The 23,507-nt window shown below is 47.2% G+C and overlaps 1 protein-coding gene across 2 annotated transcripts in view; it reads left to right on the top strand.

The window, feature by feature from the left end:
* Window positions 1-23,507, top strand: part of LOC143300916 (fibroblast growth factor receptor-like 1) — a 149,276-nt gene that overhangs the window by 99,104 nt on the left and 26,665 nt on the right. For both annotated transcript variants that reach the window (XM_076614866.1, XM_076614862.1), the window contains 3 exons: window positions 7,472-7,555; window positions 19,331-19,485; window positions 21,787-21,907. In XM_076614866.1, coding sequence (XP_076470981.1) covers window positions 7,483-7,555; window positions 19,331-19,485; window positions 21,787-21,907 — 349 coding nt within the window. In that variant the 5' untranslated portion in view covers window positions 7,472-7,482. The remainder of the gene's footprint in view (window positions 1-7,471; window positions 7,556-19,330; window positions 19,486-21,786; window positions 21,908-23,507) is intronic.

The following is a 23,507-nucleotide window of genomic DNA, read 5'->3' as shown; positions in this document are numbered from 1 at the left end:
ATACAATAATATACAATGCAATACAATACAATACAATACAGTGTAATATGATAATCATACATATGATACGTGATATTGCTAAGATACATATTTGCTAAGATGAACCAACGTGGGGGACTGGGAGTTCACACATTACGAAACCAGGCGCGACGTAAACGTTTTAACATTTGTGTTCAGAATGCGCCCCCCCCCCCCCCCCCCCCCCCTCCCCCCAGCCCCCCCGCTCCCCGTCGCCCACATCCCCCATTCAGCCCTCACTCTCCATCACACCCATATGCCCCCACCCCCACCCCCACCCCCCAAACACACGCTCGTCTTCTCGGCGTTGCCTCCTCCGATGCCCGCCCGCCCCCTTACCCCTGGTTCTGTGGCTGTGTGACTGTGTTTGAAGAGGGGCGCGGCTGGGGGTTATTGCCAGAGCGGCCATCCATCAGAATGACAGCGATATAACACCTACTGCACCTCTCTTCACCCTTTCTTACCGCCCTCTTTCCCCCTCGCCCCCCCCCCCCCCCAACCTCCCCCTCAAACCTCCCCCCTCCGATTTCCTTTGGCCTAATGGATGAGAATTGTTAAGGTCAACTGAAGGCTGCTTTGAATTCGTGTGTGTGTGTGAAAATGAGATCCATATTTCGTAAGTATTGTAAACCGCAAATAACGGTGAGAGAGAGGCATAAAACATTTTTTGAATAATGGTTTCGTCTCACTTATTTTTACTGCAATTTTCAATACAGTTGTCCAGCTGCATCAACCATGAACATGAGTTTTCTCCGCCACAGAATGAAATCGAAGTCTTTCTCGGCTTCCCAAAGAAAAACGTTTGTCCGACAACAAACAGATGAGTTGTTTCGACAACTTTGTTCACAGTTCATGGGATTTTTTAAGGACGTGTGTCAATGGAATGTGTTCTCAAGGACATGAAAAGCCAACACCAACGACAAACTCTGTGAACATGATTCAATAAACAGCTGGATAAACACATAAATGATCGAATGAAATTTCTGGTGTTACTCGACTGAAGTTATAGGCCGACGTGACTGCTCTCGTGACTGGATTGTCGGCTTCTTGTCATGTTTCCCTGTCTGTCTGTCTCCCCCCCCCCCCCCCCCCTCTCTCTCTCTCTCTCTCTCTCTCTCTCTCCTTCCCACTCCCTTCTCCCTCTTCCAGTCCTCCAACTACCCTCCCTTTCTTTGTCTTTGATTAACCACCATGCTTCCATCCACACCATTTATTTGCTCAGTGTCAGCCGGAAGCGCCAACCCTCCCTCTTCCTCGTCAGAAGCGTCGAACCATCTACAAGCAGTCAGTGTAGAAAGCGCCAAGCAGTTCTCAAGTTCCAGCTTCCGGGTTAACTCCATGTGTTGTGCGTCACCACGTACCGTCAGTCGTGATTCATAATGTGCACATGTATGCATTTGACTTTGTTTGTACTGAGGGGATGGTTATAGGATTGGCTTTGTCTGTCTGTCAGTACTGGACTGCGAATCAAACCGTGGCATCCGTGGACGCCATCATCAAGCTCAAATTTGGAAATGCTGATCAGTCCGATGTCTTCAGTATCGGTAATGATCATATTTTGGTGTGGATCCCTTGCCTGATGAAGGATTTTATTTTACATATAAAAGTTTGTGTGCTGTCAGTAGCCCTGTCAAAAAAAGAAAGAAAAAGTGTGCGCGTGAACGTGTGTGTGTGAGTGTATGTTTGCGTGTCTGTGAAAGGGTGGGGGTAAATCATAACCAGTGAAGGGTCATCACTCGCTGTAAGTTTCTAGGTGTTTGTCGTGTATAGCTTGGATATGTTTGACCCGCACACAAATGTACACACATTCAAACACGCGCGCGCGCGCACACACACACACACACAGAAAGAAAGTGAGGAAAGAGCTAAGAAATTTACAAAATGGCAGTAAAATTATAATAGTTGTTTTTACCTTGGTAGGTATATATTATATTAAGTTCACGATTGTCATGCTGAACGGTTGGTGAGGAAAGCAACACTTTTTTTGTGCTAAACTGTGCTGACTCTGTTATTATTCAGTTGTGTTTTCTTGTTGCGGACCAGATAGGCTGGCTACCACTGAGTAAGCAGCACAATGCATAATGCATTGGAATCAGTGTTCCATGAACGCACATGTATGCACCGTGGCGTCCAGGGACGCCAGGGTATGATGGTTATTGCGCGCATGCGATGGTGTATATTCCACACGTGTCCGTTTTGTGTGTCTGTTAGGTTTTCTGTCTCTGTCTGTCTTTCTGTTATCTCTATCTGTCTCTCCCTCTTTCTTCCTCTCACCCTTGTCTCTCTCTCCCACTTACACACAGAGAGAATTATGTTTTTATGTACATGAGAGAGAGAGAGGGGGGGGAGAGAGAGAGAAAGAGAGAGAGCGCATGTTCGTACGAACGTAAATATAAATACACGTAGGCTCGTTAGTAAAACTAAAAGGGGTGTGTGTGTGAGACAGAGACGGAAAATCATTATCAGTGTGTCTGTTTATACAATTGCTTGTGAGAGAGAGAGAGAGAGAGAGAGAGAGAGAGAGAGAGAGATCTTTTTTGTCTGTGCGTTCGTATGCTGTTCTTAACTTGCATTGGAGAAAGAGAGTGAGAGAGAGAAACGCCCAAGTGTTGCAGTGCGTAGTCCTTGGCGAAACGACAATAGACAGGGAGTAGGTACTAACTAGGGGAGGGCAAAGCAGGGGAAGGGTGTGTGTGTGTGGAAGGGAGGGATCTGTCGGGGATTTGGGGATGGGGGCTCGGGGTGGAGTGGGGTGGGGGAATAGAAGCAGGTAGAGGGGCTGTCAACAGGGTGCAGAGTGGCAGTCAGAGGTGGCAGTCATAAATGACTTGTGGAGCTGCTGGTATGCCGTGCCACTGCTCAATTTATGTCACCCCCCTGCTGCCGAACCCCCACCCCACCCCCGCCCCCACCCCACTGCCCCTCCACACTCACTCTCACAACCTCTTCTTCACAAAGAGGAAGAGGGGAGGGGAGAAAAACGTAATTTAAAAAAAAGAAAAGAAAAGAAATGAGAGTGAGTGAGAGAGAGGGAGATAGAAAAGAACAAAAGTAAAATACATGTTGTTTTTTTTCTAAAGAGTGTTAGTGAGAGAGGAGAAGAGAGTACAGATAGAAAGGGAGAAGAAGTAACGGGGAAGAAGAAAAATAATTTTAAAAAGCAATTGAGACACAGAGAGAGAGAGAAGAAGAAGAAGAAAAGTAAAATAGATATTTTTAAGAGGGGGAGAGAGAGAGATGGGGGTGGGGAAGCAAGGAAAGTAGGAGGGTGATGCCGAGTCTAGCTGTTCCTCCTGACGACGAAGATAAGTGGCTTGTCTTGACATTACGTGTTGACATTTTCTTCATCATTCTCTGCCATTCTTCGTCTGTACAGTTAAAAGGAATAAAGGGTGGGAAAGAGGGAACGAACGAACGAACGAACGAAATTGTTTTAATGAACTTTGGCCATGGACCACAATTCAAAACCAGGGGACTGGGGGTGGGCAAGAGAGAGAGAGAGAGAGAAAGAAAAAGAACTGCTGCACAGATCAAGGGAAAAGAGGGAGTACGTAATGTAAGTTAATACAAGACTTGGTGTAGAACTTCGTTGTCCTGTCGAATTCATTATACTGTAAGATTTTTTTAAATTTTTTTTATTTTTTGTTGATGAAATAATATTTTAACCGAAAAGGGAGAAGGAAGAGAAGGAGAGAGTTATACATATATATATAAATGTATAATAAAAAAAATAAAAAAATAGAAGAGAGAGAGAATGATCATACTAATAATGATAATAAAAGGGAGAGAAAAAGGGAGCGGATGGTAGCGGGTGAACTTCGCACCAGTGGACTGCCTTTTCACTTCCTTTGCAGTGGAACAAGGGGGGGGGGGGGGGGGGGGGCGGGGGGGGGGGGGGGAGCGTCATCTCACAGTGACTGAGCAGAGACAGAACATTATAGTGTTACGTTAAAAGAAGAAGAAAAAGGAGGGTTAGGGTTGGGGGAGGGGGGTGGTATAGGTCAAAGTAACGTTGCGAAATGTCATATGATAAATGTGTCAGTTCATCACGCGCGGAGAAGAAGAAGAGGTCGGGGAGAGGGGAGGGAGGAAGGGGAGCAATACACACACACACACACACACACACACACACACACACCGTTCTAGGGGGACAAAAATATGATAGTCACAGGTTAAATCACACTTGGCCACACACACCCGCGCGCGCCTAACAGTCTGTCTTTCGATGCATGCGCATGCGTAGTACAGGTTGCATCTCCCCCTCTCTCTTTGCAGCCAGAATATGAAGACCACACAAGTGAAAATTGGATTCCCTCCCCCTGCCTTCCTAACCTTGTTAGCTTTTGTGCCTGATGATGTGACCGCGATGTATTCAGCTGCACAAAGGCCACCAGGCTGAAATAATGGTTATAATGTGACGGCATATGGCGACGCATTTCATTACAGCCAGGGCAAGACGGACTGCAAATGACCAGGATTGCAAAACTGTCACGGCAACGTCATTTATATATGCTAACGAGGAGGGGAGGGGAGGGAGGCCGGGGTAGGGGTAGGGTGGGGGGGGGGGGGACGTATCGAGCCACTCTGTTAAATTGTTGCATCGTGGATTCAGTCTTTTTTTTCTCCTTTTCTTCTTACGGTTTTTTTGTTGTTGTTTTTTTATCCCTCGTTGGTTCTTTATTTCTTTTTCTTTTCTCTCTCTCTCTCTCTCTCTCTCTCTCTCTCTCTCTGTGTGTGTGTGTGTGTGTGTGTGTGTCTCTCTCTCTCTCTCTCTCTCTCTCTCTCTCTCTCTCTCTCTCTCTCTCTCTTCGAGTATGGTGCATCATACAACACTTTTCAGTTTCGTTAAAAAATGACCTCGGATGCATGTCGAGTACCTTGAAACTCACCTCCACCCCACCCTTTTCCACCAACATCCCCTTTCCAACTGTCCCCGCCCCCCCACCACCATCACAAACTCCTGTCTTCTCGTCTTTGTGCAAAATCGTCTCCCCTTCTGTGTTTTTTTTCTCTCTCTCCTGTTTCCACTTCCCACCCAGAAATCCGTAAAGAATACTGTTTGCTTTAAGTTGATCCTTTCCAAGAAGGATAGTCAAGGAAGGAGAGGCCAACAAGGTTCTAAATCCTTTGTAAATCGAATTCTTGATAAGAAACTCCACCCCGCACCACCACCACCCTCCATCGATTCTTTCTTCTCGCCATCTCTCTCTGTCTCTGTCTGTCTGTCTGTCTGTCACTCTCTCTCTCTCTCTCTCTCTCTCTCTCTCTCTCTCTTACACACACACAAACACTCACACACACACACACACACACAATTCCCTGCCCCCTTCCCCATCTCTCTCTCTCTCTCTCTCTCTCTCTCTCTCTCTCTCCCCAAAACCCACCCCCTTCTCTCTCTCGTTCGCTCGTTCTTTATCACACCTATCCCGTGTGATAAACACCTTTCTGATCTGTCGCTCCTCCACTTTGTCTTCGTCTTTTTGATCCGCCGAAAAGTCTTGGTGTTTTCCAGCCCCTTTATTCCCTGTGGTTTTGACAAAGCCTGCGTCGCACACAGTGTTAGACCAAGCTTTTGTAGGCAAACGTCCCCCTGCACACGGAAAGGAAAATGAGAAAAGAGGTGTGAAGAGGTTGGAGGACAGCAGGGGAAAAGGATTTGGAGCGGGGGGGGGGGTAAAAAAAAAAAAAAAAGAAAAAAAAAAGGCGAATTCCGTGAACAGAATAACTGCAACTTACGAGATACAGAGAGAGAGAGAGAGAGGGGGGGGGGGCGCAGGGGAGAAGGAAAGGGATGTAAGGAGGGATGAATGGACGATTTCTTGAGAGAGAGAGAGAGAGAGAGAGAGAGAGCAACACGCCTCTATTAAAAAAAAAATCATATGAATTGAAATAAAGAAAGGAGATAGTGTTGAGTCTTTCAGTATCAGTTGTTTTGTATCAGTTTTGCATTGTTTGCCTTTATCTTTTCGTAGTTCCTGCTGCTTTGTAATGTTGGCATTCTCTCTCTCTCTCTCTCTCTCTCTCTCTCTCTCTTTCTCTCCTCTCTCTTTTCTCTCTCTCTCTCCTCTCTTTCTGTCTCTCTGTGTGTCTCTCTCCTCTCTCTGTCTCTCCTCTCTCTCTTTTCTCTCTCCCTGTCTCTCTCTCTGTCTCTCTATCTGTGTCTCTCTGTCTGTGTCTCTCCTCTCTCTGTCTCTCTCTCTATCTTTTTTCTCTCTCCCTCTCTCTCTCTCCTCTCTTTCTCTCTCCCTTCTCTCCCTCTCCTCTCTTTCTCTCTCCTCTCTCCCTCTCACCTCTCTTTCTCTCTCCCTCTCTCCCTCTCTCTCCCCTTGAGTCCCCCCCCCTCAAGTGCCTACCACTGTGGCTCAGTGCATTTCGCAAACGATGAACAGGGTACAGCATGTATATTACATGCATACGCGAAAGAATAATCCATACGTGCCTGCCATACAATATTCATCTTTTTGTTGTTCTAGATTATAGATCTCTGCTGTGTATTTCCCCTGCCACTCCACTGTCTCCGCTCTCTTCACCATTATTATTCCTCCATCCCCGCCCACCCCCACCCTCCCTCCATCCTGCCTCCTCTTCCTCCTCCTCTGACTTCTTCGTTCTGACGCCTGGTCCCTTCTTCTCTGGTGTAGCATCCTCCTGGCAGTTCAGGCACTGTTGTTTTTTGTCGCCGTTCTTTTCTCTTTTTTTTATTTTATTTATTTTATTTTATTTATTTATTTTTTTGTTATACCCCTGTTCCGTTTGAGGAGAAATCCGCCTTTTCCTGGTGATCCGGATCTCATTTTAGGGATACGAGAGAGCTCAGATCGACCGAGACGGGGCTTTCTTGGTCAGATCGTTGTGCCACACACCTCCTTTTCTGATAAAAAAAAAAAGAAAGAAAAAGGAGAAAAAAAAAGAGATTAATCCGGTCTCCCCCTCTCCACTCACCCCCTCTTCGTCACCTCCATACTCCTGCGCCCCCCCCCCCCCCCCCCCCCCCCCCCCCCCCCCCTCCGCCAACCCTTCTTTCGTCTTTTCTCTTTTTCTCACTTGCCGGTGAAGATTCAATCATTTTAAGCCTGTGAAGTGTTGGCTGATGTCGGAAATGTTCAGATATGCATCCCTGCTTCGCACACACGTTTTTCTCTTTCTTTCTTTTTTTTTCTTTTTTTGTTCTTTTTTTTTTTTTTGTTCTCCTTCTCTGTGTATGTGGGAGTGTGCACATGTGTCTGTGCGTAGGTGCATGCGTGCGTGCCTGTGTGTGTGTGTGTGTGTGTGTGTGTGTGTGTAATCCGTCATTTTGGCGGTTTTGTGCCCACTCCTCAACCCCATTTTTTTCTTTCTTTTTTTTTTTTTCCCCCATTGTGTTGATGTTGACCATGATGATGGATGTGGGTGGGTGGCCGCTGCCAGGACGCTGTTGGTGACGATGTTGTGCTGTGCTGTGTGTGTGTTGCAGAGGGGCCTGTCATGGCCGGAGTGAAGTGGCGAGCCGTGTGGTTGCTACTGCTGCTTCACTGCGCCAGCCTCGTCGGGGCCAGCGGTGAGTCGTCATGGTGTGATGTGATGTACACTGTTGGTGGTGGTGGTGGTGGTGGTGGTGGGGGGGGGGGGGGGGGGGGGGGTTTGGGGTTTATGTTGTTGTTTTCAGTTGTTGTGCTATTGATATGTGCATAATTGTGCACGTAAAAAAAATGTACTGTGCAAAGCGTGCGAACACGCGCATGTGCAATACAAACGCGCGCGCCCGCGCGAGCACACACACACACACACACACATGTACACACAAGCACACACACACATGCACACACAAGCGCGCGCGCGCACACACACACACACACACACGTGTACACATGTACACACACACACACACACACACACACATACACGTACACACACGTACACACACATACACACATAAGCACACCCCACACACACACACACACACACACACACACACAAGCGCACACACACACCACCACCGCCACCAAACTCACGTGAATGTATGCTCACAGATTCACCCACTGACGCATGCCCGTATGTCACACCAGCACATGCATGCACCCCAAATATATTTGCTTGAATGTCGAAATAATTGTTTGTCATTTTTACGCGATTGGAATGATTTATAGGAAATACGTATATACGGATGTAAATTAAGAGCTACCGCTAAAGAGGTAATGTGGGAGATGTTGAAGATGAAACTTGCACAATGAGAGAGAAAAGGGGGGGGGGGTGTCTAGGATCACAACAGCAGATACATGGGTTTATAATGTTTTACGTCAAAGCAGATTTGGAGGTGAGGTTTGCTACCCATGTTCACGTACATACTGTTCTGAATGAAAATTGCTGAAACTCGCCAGAATGTCTGTAGGATGACGTGAACATAGAATGCAGACAGGGAAAATCTAAAGATCGTGACTAGTTTTTAACTAAGATTTTTGTATTTGTATTTCTTTTTATCACATCAGATTTCTCTGTGTGAAATTCGGGCTGCTCTCCCCAGGGAGAGCGGGTCGCTACACTACAGCGACACCCATTTTTTTAAATATTTTTTCCTGCGTGTAGTTTTATTTGTTTTTCCTATCGAAGTGGATTTTTCTACAGAATTTTGCCAGGAACAGCCCTTTTGTTGCCGTGGGTTTTTTTTTTACGTGCGCTAAATGCATGCTGCACACGGGACCTCGGTTTATCGTCTCATCCGAATGACTAAGATTGCATCGGATAAAACAAAACATGGTATCGAACTAACAGGTTGTTTTGATTGTTGTATGTTCAGTTGTGAAATTACAGCAGATTTTGCCAGAGGACTGTGGCAATATCAGACTAATACCCTGGGACTCAGCAGGAATTAAATCAAAAGCTTCCATGAGAAACAGGCCAGTCGCTGGCTTGCTCAACCAACACGAGTAAACATCATATGTCAAACTTTAAATTAATCAAGCACGTAAAGGAATCAGACTTATTCTAGTTGATTGTTCAGTGGGAAACAGTGAAATGGCATCAGCTTCAGTCAAAATCGAAAATGGCGTTACATATTGAATTTTGTTTCAGTGGGGAACAGTGAAATGGCATCAGCTTCAGTCAAAATCGAAAATGGCGTTACGTATTGAATTTTGTTTTTGTAGACATAGATAGACACACACACACACACACACACACACACACACACACACACACACACATACGTATTGAATTTTGTTTTTGTAGGCATAGATACACACACACACACACACACACACACACACACACACACATACGTATTGAATTTTGTTTTTGTAGGCATAGATACACACACACACACACACACACACACACACACACACACACACACACACACACACATATAGAGAGAGAGAGAGAAAGAGAGAGAGAGAGAGATGCATCAACAACTGGGCAAAATCAGTACGAATACAATCGACATCGATTTCATATTTCGCAATCAATAATGAACCCCCAATACACGAGCACAGTCATGGCCACTGATCCGAATGAGTCATCTCACCCAGATTCGACCCTCAATGTTTTTTCTGCTCCCCCCCCCCCTCCAACCCCCACCCCTCACCAACAAACTAAACCAAAAGGGGTCGAGAATAAGCCAGCCAGGTCGTGTCAGCGCTGTCTGGACCCCAGCACGCCCCCCCACACCCCCTTCCCTGCCTGTGATGTGAGGACACAGGGTGGCAAAGGGTGTGAATGGTAGGGTCGGGACAAGGGGTCCTGCCCCTGTCTGATCCCCTCCCTATTCTCACCCCCCCTGGCCATTTCCATTAGTAACCCCTTCTGTGCTGCCCAGTCTGGGGGCCCCTCTGGTTTTCCTGTTCCCCTGGCCCCCTTTTGTCTTCTCTTCTCCTCTTTTTTCTTTTTCTTCCCCCCCCCCACCCCCTTTTTTTTTTTTTTTTTTTTTTTCACTGTCTGGCTCTGGGCGAAATGAAAAGGTGTGAGTAATGTAGTAAATAAATGCTTTGTGATCCGTGGAGTTGGGGTCATGTTGGGGAATTTGACACCCCTGCGCACACCGGTGTTGTGTTGTTGTTTTTTTCAGGAGGGGTAGAGTGTGGGGGGGGGGGGGGGTGAATCTCTTGTTCCAAGCCTGTATCTTTCTTACTGTCTCCCTCTCACTCTTGGCTCCTAGTGGCTTGCTGTCCCCTCTCTCTCTCTCTCTCTCTCTCTCTCTCTCTCTTCGTTTCTGTCTGTCTCTACTTTTGCTCTGGTCTCAGTGTCTGTGCGTGTCTTTTTCTTTTCCCAGACCAAGCGTTTGTGTGTGTGTGTGTGTGTGTGTGTGTGTGTGTGTGTGTGTGTGTGTGCTCGGCGTGGGTGAAGGAGTAAATGGATGAATATCATATTCAAACTTTATGGAAATTAAGAAAAAGTGAGTATTTTAAGCCAAAATTCAGCACATGCTCACATGAGAGCGTGCACATTCGCGCTTACGCGCGCACACACACGCGCACCGACAGACATACAATACAGTACAATACAATTCAATACACAAACTTTATTGTCTATACTTTGGTACAGAGATTTTCTTTTTGGCAGCAGCACATGTCCAACATAAGAAGAAAACAACAAACAAATAAAATGAATAGAAAATAAAAAGATAAATGGCACCAAATGGAAATAGCTGTATACAAATATAAATATATACAGATAGAGAGAGAGAGAGAGAGAGTGACCGCCAGCCACAACACAAATTAGTCATCAGCCAGGGACATCCCTGTATCTGTCTACAGTGGTGCTACTGTGTGTCTGCCACATACCAGAGTCGGTAATCCCGCCCCTTCTCCTCCTCCTCCTCCTCCACGGGGGTTCCTTGACAAGGAGATACCCCGTTTACCCGAGGAGATACCCGTTTCACTTTGACAAGAGTACTGCTGGGCAGTTGCCATGTACGTTTCCTCTTCTTCCCGGACCCCGTAACGGGAGAGGTTTGGGGGTTGCGTGCGTATGTACGCGCTGGTTGTGTGGCAGTTTGTGCATGTGTGAGTGAGTATGGGAGGAGAAGGAAAAACACTGAGCCGGAAGGGCGTTGATTTTAGATGTTAGAAGAGAAAGGATGAGTGGTTGACTCTGCTCTGCGGAAGTTTGCGATGGGAAAACGTTAAGACCGTGGAGAACGTTTGGGCCCACGCATTCAGAGTAAGCAGTGGTGGTACATGTTATGGCTTTTCACATACACTACAATGATGTCAGAAAACATGAGAATAAAAGTAGCTCATCAAGTCACTCAACAACCAGCCCCTTCCCCCACCCCCCCCCACTCCCAACCTCCCATCCCCATCCGCACCGCTCTCTCCGAACCTCGCAGACAGACACGTACTCTGTCAGCGTCTGACGGGTGTTTTCCTCCCTCAGCTTAGCACAGGATCTAGACATTCAGTGGAAACGCATTGTCGTGGCCACCAGCTACTTTCTGGTGAGAAAGGGGCGACAAGTCACGTGGATTAAGTCTGTACACTCGAACCCTGAGCGTAATGTTGCTTCAGCTGTTAAAACTTCCATTGAAAACTTGATTGGTCTGAAACGCTGGTAACACTTCAGTCACGCGAGAGGTTTTTAATTTCGCCCGAAACCAGGGAGGGTGAAGGGAGGAACATGGGTGGGTGGATGGGGGGTGCGGGGGGGGGGGGGTTTCTTCTCCCTCATCCCAATCCCTACCTCCCTCCCCCTTTTTAAACCAGGGCATACCCTACCAACCTCGGTGTGACGACTTAACTTTCCCCCTTTGCGGAAAATTGATTCCACCACACCGACTTGCTCGGCTGTTTCGCTGTACTACCAGAACCAGGCTTTAAAGGTTGTATTGTGTTCGTGTGTGGTTGTGGGACCTGTGTGGTAACGTGTTTATTGAGCAGTATTACACAGGTGCCTGGAAGGAGAGGTGTGTGAAAAGAAAGCGAGAAGAATATGAAGTGGATTTTGTTCAGAAGAGCTTATGGACAGGGGAGATTGGGGGTGGATGGGGGGGGGGGGGGGGGGGGGCAAAGGGGGGCTGACTTTCCCCCTCTACCTTCCACCTCCTCGCCCCCCTCCTCCCAGCTTGATCCCATCCCCACGCTCACCCATCGAAATTAAAGGTCAAAAGTGACACACACACACACACACGCACGCACGCACGCACGCACACACACCTGTTCTGCCTTGGCGTTCTTTTCAAGCTCGCTGAATGGAACCCGACTTCTCATTCTCAGTTGTTGTCCATTCTGTTTCTTACATGTGCGTATAGGTGTGCAATGTAAGGTATTGCCGGTGTCGGTGCATGCAGTTGTCCTGTTCAAGAACGGAATGCCCTCCGCCCTTCCCCCCTGTTTTGACTGGAGCCAGCGGGAATGTTCCTGACAACAAACGGAAAGAAGAGAAGAGTCCATGTCTTTATACTTGCGGTTTTTTTGTTTGTTTTTTTGTTGTTTTTTTTTTTAGTCAGTCTGGGTGAAGTGTGAGTTATAATACACCGAGTCACCCTTCCCTTTCTGTTCATTGCAAGGAACGCGGAATGACACGTTTTCCATTATTATTATTATTTTTGTTATTATTCATTGTTATTATTATTAGCATTAGCATTTTCAACACTGTTATTGTTCGGAATTGTATTGTGTGCTTGGAGGTTATGGTTGGGGGGGTGTTCCGGAGAAGTAAAGAATGAATCACTGGGAGCAGGCACCCACTCCCTGCAGCCGGCTCCGTCCCTCCAACCTCCCCCCCGCCTACGCTACCCTCTCCCCCCCCCCTCCCCCCCCCCCCCCCCCCCCAAAAAAGAAGAAAATAATGATAATACCGCGAGACGTAAAAGAACAATAATGAAGTCAATTTCTGGCATTGCTAATTCGATTAGCTTCCGCAGTATTTCATTTCCGAGTAATAACAACGATGATGAAAAATTAGGCTGGGGCGCAGAGAAAAAAAACAAAAAAACACCAAACGCTTGAGGCAATACTAGGCTTCTTCCTCTTTGCTGTGGGAGTCAGGGTTCATGGCGGGCTGAACAGCTCAGCTTCAGTTCTCTCTCTCTCTCTCTCTCTCTCTCTCTCGTGTTTCTACAAGCGTTCTTGCTATTGACCAGAGTGAAAAAGACTCCCATAAGGGGGTTGCCCGTTGAAGTGAAGGGGGTGGGGTGGGGGGCGGGGGGGGGGGAAGGGTGGTGTGCGGATGGGGGTCCTCACCTCCCTGCTACCCCCCACCTCCACCCCCTTTCCTCCCAGGCCCACCCCCACCCCCTCACTCCCACCCCTCACCTCTTCCTCACAGTGTCAACACGAACAGGAGGGCCTGGAAATAAAAAAAGGGGGGGTGTGGGGGGTGGCGGGCAAACAGGCGTTTCATGAAGTGAAAGGTGAAGAGGGGCCCAGCTCATCAAAGCGGTATTAAAGCGGGTGCGACGGATGAAAGCAAACAGCACCAACTCGCCCCCCCCCCCCTCCCCGACAATGCTCTCCCCATTCTTTATTGGCTAGAGGAGGGAGGTTGGGTGAGTGGGGGGTGAGGGGGGGGGGGTGTTGTCTCCACGTTGTTTTTTTTTGTTTTGTTTTTTTTTCGTTTGTTTTTACTCCTTATATTTTTCTGGCAGCTGCAGTGCCCCCCTCCACCCCCCCCCCCCCCCACACACACACACACACACCAACCCACCCCCATCCCCCAGACAACACTTCCTCCCCCCACAACTGCTTCACCGTCCCCCATTTCTTGATACTCTCATTTAAAAAAAAAAAAAAAAAAAAGTGTCGCGCGATCTCCCCGTTTCCGTTTTTCGCGTTCCGTTCTTCACTCGAGGTTTTCGTATTCTTCGGGGTGGGATAGCAGAGCAGAAGGGTTGAAATGGTTTTAGGCCACCTGCAAGCAAGCAAGCAAAAAAAAAAAACAAAAAAAAGGGGGGGGGGGGGGGGGGCGGGGGGGTAGGAGAAGGGAAGTACTTGTCCCCTGGTGTGTTTTTTTTTTTTGTTGTTTTTTTCTCTCTCTCCCTCTCTCTCCCTCTCTCTCTCTCTCTCTCCGTGCCCGAACGTCAGTGGGGGTTCGAGGGGGCTTTTTACGTGAGACCACTGGAATCTTTGGTCCGCTTCTCGCGTCTGTTTACACAGCTGGGGCCAGCAGCTCGAGGAAGTGTTCGTTGGTCGGGTACATAGACACACAGACATACACACAGAGACACACATAGGCACAGAAACACACAGACACGCGCGCACGCACACACACACACACACACACACACACACACACACACACACACACACACACACAATTTTTGAACGGAGAGAGAGCAAATATGGATTACATAAACTAACAAAGAACACGCGTTGTAATCTGCTTTTTTCCCTTCTTTTTCTGTTTCTTTTCTTCTTCTTTTTCCATTGTGTTCAACGATATTAATACCAGATACAGAGAAAGTGTCGCAGGGTGAAAGAATGTTCCCATGGTAGTGTTGTCGTTGTATTATCCTGATCCAGATAAAAGCCCGTAACAGGAAAGGAATACCATTTGACAAGGCTATACGTGTGTGTTTGTGTGTGTGTGTGTGTGTGTGTGTCCCTTTCATCCAACCCTTTAAAGCAGCTGCCATAGCGCGGTATAATAATTATGTGGCTTGTGAAAGCCGGCCAGCAGAACCGCTCGATATATTCCAGTTCATATGGTTTGATAGTGGAATCAAAGAGAACACGTTACTAGTTGGTTTTTGTTTGTTTGCTTTTTTTGTTTTGTTTTTTCTTTATTGAAGGTAGAATGTGACGAGACGTTATGAAAATAAAAACACACCCCCACCCCTTTAAAAAAAAAAAAAAAATGAAATGACGAAATACACATAAACAGACAGAGGGAACGACCTCGGACTGAAGTCAGTGTATGTGTGTGTGTGTGTTTGGTCTTTGCCTTGAAAGTTGGCTTTTGTTATAATAGGTACGAATATATACTGAACGTGGATGTTGTTTTCCTTGTTATGATTTAGGTATTCCCAAACTCCGCCCATTGTATTTTCAAACATTTTTGACACCCCGTTAAGTGCGCGCGTGATTCTGGTGGTAGGCGTGTTAATGATTTGGCGTCAGTCCATTGTCCTTTCCGATGGAATCGTCAAGATCGACTATGACGTTAGCTGTTGGTCGTTCACATTTTATCCATTGTCCGTTTGTTGATGCATTGACAGTGTTATTGGTTCTCATTTCTGTCTTATCTTTGTACTGTTGTTATGCTTCATTGGAGAGAGATAGAGCGATGTCCTAAAATAACACGGAAAAGTTGCTCGCTTGAAAAGATAGATATATAAAAAAAATAAAAAAAAAAAAAGAAAGAAAGAAAGAACGAGCAAACGGTTTTTTAAAAAAGCAGTTTTATGGACTGGAGTTCAACGTCGACTTTGTCTAAGTCTTGCCACATCTTTGTAAAAGACTCCTTGGTATTTTGTTGTGTTGTACGTGTCCACGCCATAAAGAATCGTCTGTGATTAGTACCTGTCCCCGGGACATAGCTACATAATGCCTTTTATACGCGCATGTGTGTGTGTGTGTGTGTGTACATTCGAACATGTGTATTACGTTATATGTTGACGAGTGTGTTTGTGGTTGCATGAAAGTGTGCGCGCATGTTGCTTGTGTTGGTCTGCGTTGCAAATTATAACCGAGTGAAGAATTTCTTCAAGAAGCAGTAGCTTTTCAACCAAGGAACACACCAAGGTGTGAACACGCTGTATTTAAAGAAGGAAAGGCGAAACCTGCAGACTGATAGGGTTGAAGAAAGGAGGTTGGGGGGTGGAGAGAAAGGAATAGTGTAGAGTGCAGGTGGTGGTGGGGGTACGAGCGAAGGAATAGCGGGAGGGCGGAGGTGCTGTCAGGGTGTCGTCCCCACAGGTATCTGTCACCATCAGAGATGTCACACGTCAGGGCCAAAACCTGTGGACGTGACACCCTCGTTACCCCCCACAACCCTCGCACCAAACCCGTCGCTGGCTTCTCCCCCTCCTCCCGGTCCCCTCCCCCACCCCCCAGTGGGTTGAGGTTTTCGGGGCCAAAGATGCCGTACCTCCCTGTGTTAGTAGTGGGCAGCTGTGACCCCTCGGACCTCTGCTGGGTCACAGCCCTTGAGGCCCTTTGTAGTGGCTGGGTCAGTCTCTCATTTTCTCTTGTCTGTCATTAGTGACTCTCTCTCGTTTGTTTTGTTTGGATGGAAAGGGGGAGGTGAGGGGGTGGATCCTTGCCCAGTTCTGGATCAAAGATGATGTCCCGTTTCTTAAAAGACTGTTGATCTGTGTGCGGAAGTCCCCTCACCCCGTTTCCCACATCTCAGCCATCTCTGTTGTCTGTCTGTCTGTCCCTCTCTCCCTCTCGCTCCCCCCCCCCCTCTCTCTCTCTCTCTCTCTCTCTCTCTCTCTCCCTCTCATGTTCGTTCGCTGTCTCTCTCGTTCGCTCGCTCACAAGAACAAAACCTGCACTGATTTACCTGGATATCGCATTCAGCTTGTTTGGTTATTTTCATGAAATTGCACTCCATAATAAGCCCCTATTAGTTCAAGCAGTAGCAGTATTTCGACGCGACTGGACTCTCGCTTTCATCTCGTATCACCGGGAGACCGCCCTGTGTTGATGACGTAAACGCCAAACGAAACTAGCTGGTAATCTTAACTAAGTTTCTTTACTAAGTTCACGGTATGAAACAAGCATGCTTCAGTTCAGGGTCACGACTCACCTCATGCAGAACGCCTGGTATGGTCCTTATGGCTGACTCTTTAGCATGTGTGTGTATTTGTCGGCATTTATTTCACTTTATAAATTTTTGTTTTTTTTCTACAGAATATTTCTAGGGAAAAGCCATTTCTTGCCTTCGGTGCTTTGATATACGCTAAGTGCACGCTGCACGCGGGATACCGGTTTATCGTATCACTCGAAAGACTAGCACCCAGACCATCACTCCAGAGCCTTGTCGACAAAAAAAAAAAAAAATCCAGGTCCGTAATTCAGATTCGAACCTGTTGACACTAGCGTCCCGGTCGGGCGCATTGCCACAAGGCCACTGCCCCACTAACAAAATTCTGACTGATTGTGAGGGGAGAGAAAGCACGAGGCAGGCAAAAGATAATTGCGTGCACGATATATAAAGTGGGTGCATTGCATATAATGTATGCTATTGCCGGCTTTCTCATTACAAGCATTTTTTAAATGTTTTTGTGTGTGTGCTTTTTTTTTTTATTAATTATGATTTCAATATCAAATTAACAACGGAATGACAAGGATAGCGTTTTTGAATTAACGATGGAATGACAAGTATAATGCTGTGTTATGGTAATAATGCAATAATAATCATAAATAACCATGAATTGGCAAATTGAAGCAGGGAAGAATCGCTGGATAAGAAAAAGAAAAAAGAAAAACTACTAACCAGTTCTGTTCGATTCTGTCAAGATGGTTGATTGTTTCACAAGCCTAAGGCTGAGATAGAATACACACACACACACACACACACACACACACACACACACACACACACACACACACACACAAACATTGGGAGGTGAAAGTGGAATCATGTCACAGCTGAGCTCTAAAGCCTTATCACGTGAACGCGGCAGTGGAACAGTAATGATTGGGCAATAAGTTTCAGAAGCCTATCTGTAACAAAAATAGATAAATAAATAAATAAAAGAAATTATACCAAAAAACCAACAACTCCAGCCTCAGAAACCATGAGGAAGCTCTGCCGACCCACTTCTTTCTGACCAGTTCTTTCCCATTCTTCTGATACAGTGTCTGTATGGCGAAGCCTCATTACAGCAGAGCCAATGAAAGGGGTAACAAAAATTAAAACGTTAGGGAGAAGCGAGGGGGATGGGAGAACTAAAAAGGGGCGTGGCAGAAGATGGAACAAAAAAAGGAAGACAAGAGTTTCTCACTGGTAGGAATAAGTAACGAGCAGACCGAAAGCAGTGCCTGACAAGGGTAGAGCCATGGTCCCCCTCCTCCTTTACTTCCACCCAAAGGAAAACCTTTGGCCTGTACTGGGTCTTATCGGGCTCTGCAGGTCCCCTCTACCTCCAGCTTGGTACCGGGCGGTGCTGGCAGCGGGCTGGGGCGGCTCAGGGGTGACACTATCTCTGCCTGCCTTCCTGCCTTATCCCGTTCCCCCCTTGCCGCAATGCAAAAGGTCGATGTGTGTGCGTGTCCCGCCGTCTGGCTGCCTAATCTCGGGGTCCAGCCTTTCGCCTGCGGGTCTCTGCGGACGGCGCTGCGTGTGACCTGCATCTGACTGTTGGAATCGTCCCTGTTGGCATTTCGGTCTTTCTCTCTTTTTCTCTGTGTATGTGCTTGCCTCGGTGAACTGACTTCCTTCCACCCCACCTGTGGCTCCAGGGAGGGGACCCCAGTCGACTTATCGGATAGACAGAGGGCAATGGCACGGGTTCTTTGAGTTCCTTGCACCGGGGTGTTTTCGGTACTTCCGTATTCCACTCGTGCGGTCACGGGGAAAGGCGTTGTCAGGGGAATGACGTCAAGGAAAGAATGCCGCAGGTTTTTGTTGCTGTTAATTCGGCAACGTTCCCTGCCGTTGATTGTACCTCTTTTTTTTTGGTTCTAATTGTTACGGGAAAGGGAATTTAGAGGGGGGGGGGGGGATCATTTGAGAAAGGAGACTACTGTTGTAGCAGTTTCACTACTATCTTGACCACTCTCATTCTCATGGCGGCTTCTGTCGCTGCAGTTCTTTTAAACCTGCTATTAATCTTTCTTTTTGTCTGTGCATCCATCAGTATCAAATGTATTGCATTCGTAAAACCTCCAGCCCACCAGATTACTATATCTGCCACTACTATAAATATTTTGTAACATATATTATACAAGAATTATACAAAAACTAATTTTGCTTTGAACTGCTTTCAGTTGTTGCACGGTTTATCACATGTCATATAGGTAACAAGCGATTAAGAGAGGGTGGCAGAAAAAGAGAAGCAATAATGTGAATAATAGATTTAAGTATCCACGAATTTCACTTGTACTTGACTTATCGAATCATCAGACTAAATCGATTATCAAACATGTTTTAATTAAACTGGTGGTGGTAGGAACGAATCACCCTGAACCACGTGTGTGGATGCATGGTAACTCTACCTTTTTGACCGAGCTCTTGAGCATTGTAGCATGCCACAACACCAAGATTTCCCATTCATTTGTTGATGACAGACACGACATGATAATGATGATAATAATAATGACAACTTATCTGGTTGATGGAATCCATGACGTCATGAGATATAATAAATATGACGTATGATGATGGAATTCGTGATGTCATGGGGTATATGAATGAACATGACGTGACGGCATACCCGTGATGACGTGTGCAGGACCGCCCAAGGTGAGGGGCCGGCCCCACCACCGGCACGTGGCCAAGCGGGGCAAGAACACCAAGCTGCTGTGTCCCGTGGAGGCCGACCCCACCCCCTTCACCGAGTGGAAGAAGGATGGCGAGACCATCCACACCGGCTGGACTCGGTTCAAGGTCAGTTGATCGAATCATCTTTCCTTATTTTGACTCGTGTGTGTGTGTGTCTGTCTGTGTGTGTGTGTGTCTGTCCATGTCTATGTCCCCGTGTCCCTGTCTCTCTCAGTCTGGCTCCCTCTCTGTCTGTCCCTCCCTCACCCCCTCTCTGTCTGGCGTCGGTCTTTAGGTTACCCGCGCCAGGTGTTCTGTGGTCATCCGCTTTCCCTGGGGATTCCTTGTCAAAGTCCGGTGAATTCTGTTGGATACAGGCGGCTTCCACGGGGTGTGTGCCCAGTCCACCGAGGAGCGATCCGCTTCGAAAATAATTTGTGCATATAGACAGGGAGTTTAGATCGCTGACAGGGAATTCCCGATTGTCTTAAAAAATGGCAAGACTGGTTCTGTCCACCAGTCCCCCCATACACGCCCCTTTCCTTTTCTGTTCCAGTTGCAAGCTTTCACAGTCACAGTCCAGACTTGGCAAAAGCATGCTTGTGTTGTGTTTGGCTGGTTCAGTTGTGGGCCCTGGCTTCTTAATGACCACCCCAGGGGATCGTGAAGCTTACAGGGCTGACAGGCAGGCAGGCAAACTGACACGGCCCAGGACTTGGGTTAGCAAGCTGGCTTAGTCGAGCTCACACCACCTGCAGCGTTGCTGTAGACAAGCCGATTCTGTGGCCTACAGTTCTTTGACGCTTTCACAACTGTTGAGATTATTGAACTCTCTCTGTCTGTCTGTCTGTCTCTCCACTTTCCTTCCCTGTGTGTGTGTGTGTGTGTGTGAAATACATTCTTACTGTACCCGTGAAGCCACGGCAAGGAGAAATTTTGTTTTTTTCTATGCGCGCCCTCAGTCTCTCCCTCTTTGTTTCCCCACACGTGAATTCCCTCTCTTCACCTCCCAAGGTTTCCCAGTCACCATACGTAGCAGTATCAGTATTGATTAAGGTTGGGTTCATTCACTTTTATATGGAAAAAGAAAAACATTGGTTGTTCGCGCTCACGTCTACCCCCGCCCTTCGCTTCCCATTTCTTGTGTTGAATTATGGTCCGGGGCCGTTGTTCAATAGCATAACAGAAGAACCCACTTTGATCGTTCCTTGTCTTTCTCGTCTTCCTTCTTCTGTATCCGACTCCCCCCTCCCTCTCCTCTCCCCTCCTCTTCACACCATCTCCCGGCCGTTTCTCACCACCACCACCACCACCACCTTTTCCCCCTCCTTTTGTGCCCAGCGATCTTGGTATATATAATCATGAACTTGCACTCGTGTGCCAGAACCATTGGAATCACAGACTTTTCCCCCATTTTTTAGATTTTTTTAATTTTTTTTATTAAGAAACTTGGTTCAGTCAAAAGCAGATATGATAGACGTTGACGTGCAGAGTATAATGCTCTTTTATCATTGGAACTTTTTCTTTCTCTTTTCACCTTTACAAATCTAATCACAACCACAGTAACAGACAGGGTTTCTGAATGCTTGAACACACACCGCAGACTCCCTACACGCACCGCAGACCCCCTACACACACAGCAGACCCCATACAGGGTCGACATGCACTTTAACGCACCACATGAGTGTCGTCGATACCAGGGCAGGGTTGTATGAGCCATCTTAGCAGCGACTTCGTTTTTGTTTGGCGTTGAGAATATTCCTAAGTCCACGTTGATTCCATCGACTTTGGAAAATTCAGAACGCAAAGCAAACCCAGGGCTGCAAGGATCGACGGAGCACCCCCCCACCCCCCAGCCCTGGGCGATGGACACCCTTCAGCTCCCAGATGGTCCATGGGGAGGGAAGCTGGATTCAAGAGACAACCTGATGTGGATTCGTAAAGGTTATCTACATTTGCAAAAAATAGATAGATAAATAAATAAATAAAATCGGGACTGTTCGGGTCTCTCGCGAAACCACACGTTTTTACTACACTTTCGACCCATACATATCCGGATTGAACCGAACCGAAATCAACCTCGCGATGCAACGAGGCTGTCTGGACTTCTCTTTCCCTCTGGCATTTTGTACCTGGTGTTTACAGTCAGTTCAGGTCAGTTACTCAAGGAAGCGCCACAGCGTTCGGACAAATCCATGTACGCTTCACCGGCCACATCTGGTAAGCAGACGCCTGACCAGCAGCGTAGCCCAACGCGCTTAGTCAGGCCTTGTGTTTACAGACAAAGGCCATTGTATGATTCTGCTGCTGCTGTGTATGTATTTAGAATACGGGTGGTATATTAATAGTGTAAATCGCCTCGTGAGAGTTTACTGATGAGAGGCGGTGTTTGTGTGTGTGTGTGTGTGTGTGTGTGTTGCGTTGCAGGTGACACAGGATGGACAGTTGCGGATACGGAACGTGCACATGATGGATGCCGGGCTGTACGTGTGTCGGGCTACCAACGGCTTCGGCAGCATCAGCATCAACTACACCGTCATTGTGCACGGTAAGGTGCCCTTACTCTGTGTGTGTGTGTGTGTGTGTGTGTGTGTGTGTGTGTGTGTGTGTGTGTGTGTGTGTGTGTGTGTGTGTGTGTGTGTGTGTGTGTGTGTGTGTGTGTGTGTGTGTGTGTGTGTGTGTGTATGTGTGTGTGTGTGTGTGTGTGTGTGTGTGTGTGTGTGTGTGTGTGGCTGGCCAGGCCTCTCTCCATGTTTCTGTCTCAGACTCTCATCTCCCTCTCTTCGCTCTGTTTTCTCTCTTCGGCCTTGCAGTCCCCCGGCACCCCTGCCCCCCCCCTCTCTCTCTCTCTCTCTCTCTCTCTCTCGCTCTCTCTCACCTCCGCTCCCCTTCTAAAACAAAATAAAGAAAGAAGATCGGTCAGTATCAGTATCAGTAGCTCAAGGAGGCGTCACTGCGTTCGGTCAAATCCATATACGCTACACTACATCTGCCAAGCAGATGCCTAACCAGCAGCGTAACCCAACGCGCTTAGTCAGGCCTTGAGAAAAAAATAATAGAATAAAATGAAAAAATATATATATAATTTTAGAATATGAAAAATCAATAAAATAAAATAAATTAATAAATCAGTTTTAAAATATAATAATAATAATAATAAATACATACAAATACTACTACTAATTATAATAATATTTATAAGGCGTAAAATCTTGATGAAGTCAACTCTATGTGCACCAAAAAAAACCAATGATGATAAATAAGCAAACTAATGTAAAACATGCAGACACACATACACATACACATGCATTACAGATATGCAACAAACATGCACTTTCACAGATATGACAGCACATCAGAGATCGGTCTTCCTCTGCATCATGTTCTTCCCTTCTCTCTTTCTCTCCCCCCCCTGTCTCTGTATTTCCCACTGTTCGCATGTACGCGTCCTTTGTGGGTGTACTCGCGTGTGTACGTGATCATCATACACAAGAGAACGAAGAAAGGAGAGTAAAACTGTTGAGTCCTTTAAGTTTAACCCCTGATGGGGGCATGCAGAAGAGACACTGGCTGTGCATGCATTACTTAAGTAATAGGAAATATTATTAAAAGTCAACTGAGCAAACCCGTTTGGTGATTTCGCAAGCAGTTAAGAAAATCGACACCCAGCTCCCCCCTCACCCTCCTCCTCCCCACTCCACCCCACATGCATACACACCGCATACATACGCTTGCGCGTGTGCACACACTCACACGTAAACCTCGCGCGCGCACAAACACACACACACACACACACACATGCACACACACATGCACACACACAAAGAATGAGTCGTCAGTCAGACTGGTAGCACCCCCCGTGCCCCCCACCCCACCTCTCACCCCACCCCAGCCCCTCACAAACACACACACACACTGACAAACACACACACACACATCCACATCCACACACACTTCCACACACACACACACACACACAGGGCACCTTACCGTGCACACACATACAGAGGGTCGCATGGACTTGGGGGGTCCCTTGCTGTGCTGCAGTGCTCGGAATGAAATCAGCCAAATTAGCGGGTCAGGGAGTAGTTTACCCGGAGGCAGGACAGGCCGTGCCTGGGCAACTCATCTGTGGGCACGGGGATGAC

The sequence above is a fragment of the Babylonia areolata genome, chromosome 2, assembly GCF_041734735.1.
Source record: "Babylonia areolata isolate BAREFJ2019XMU chromosome 2, ASM4173473v1, whole genome shotgun sequence".
NCBI lineage: Eukaryota > Metazoa > Mollusca > Gastropoda > Neogastropoda > Buccinidae > Babylonia > Babylonia areolata.
The sequence above is the reverse complement of the archived record's forward strand: the minus strand, read 5'-3'. Positions and strand labels throughout refer to the sequence as shown.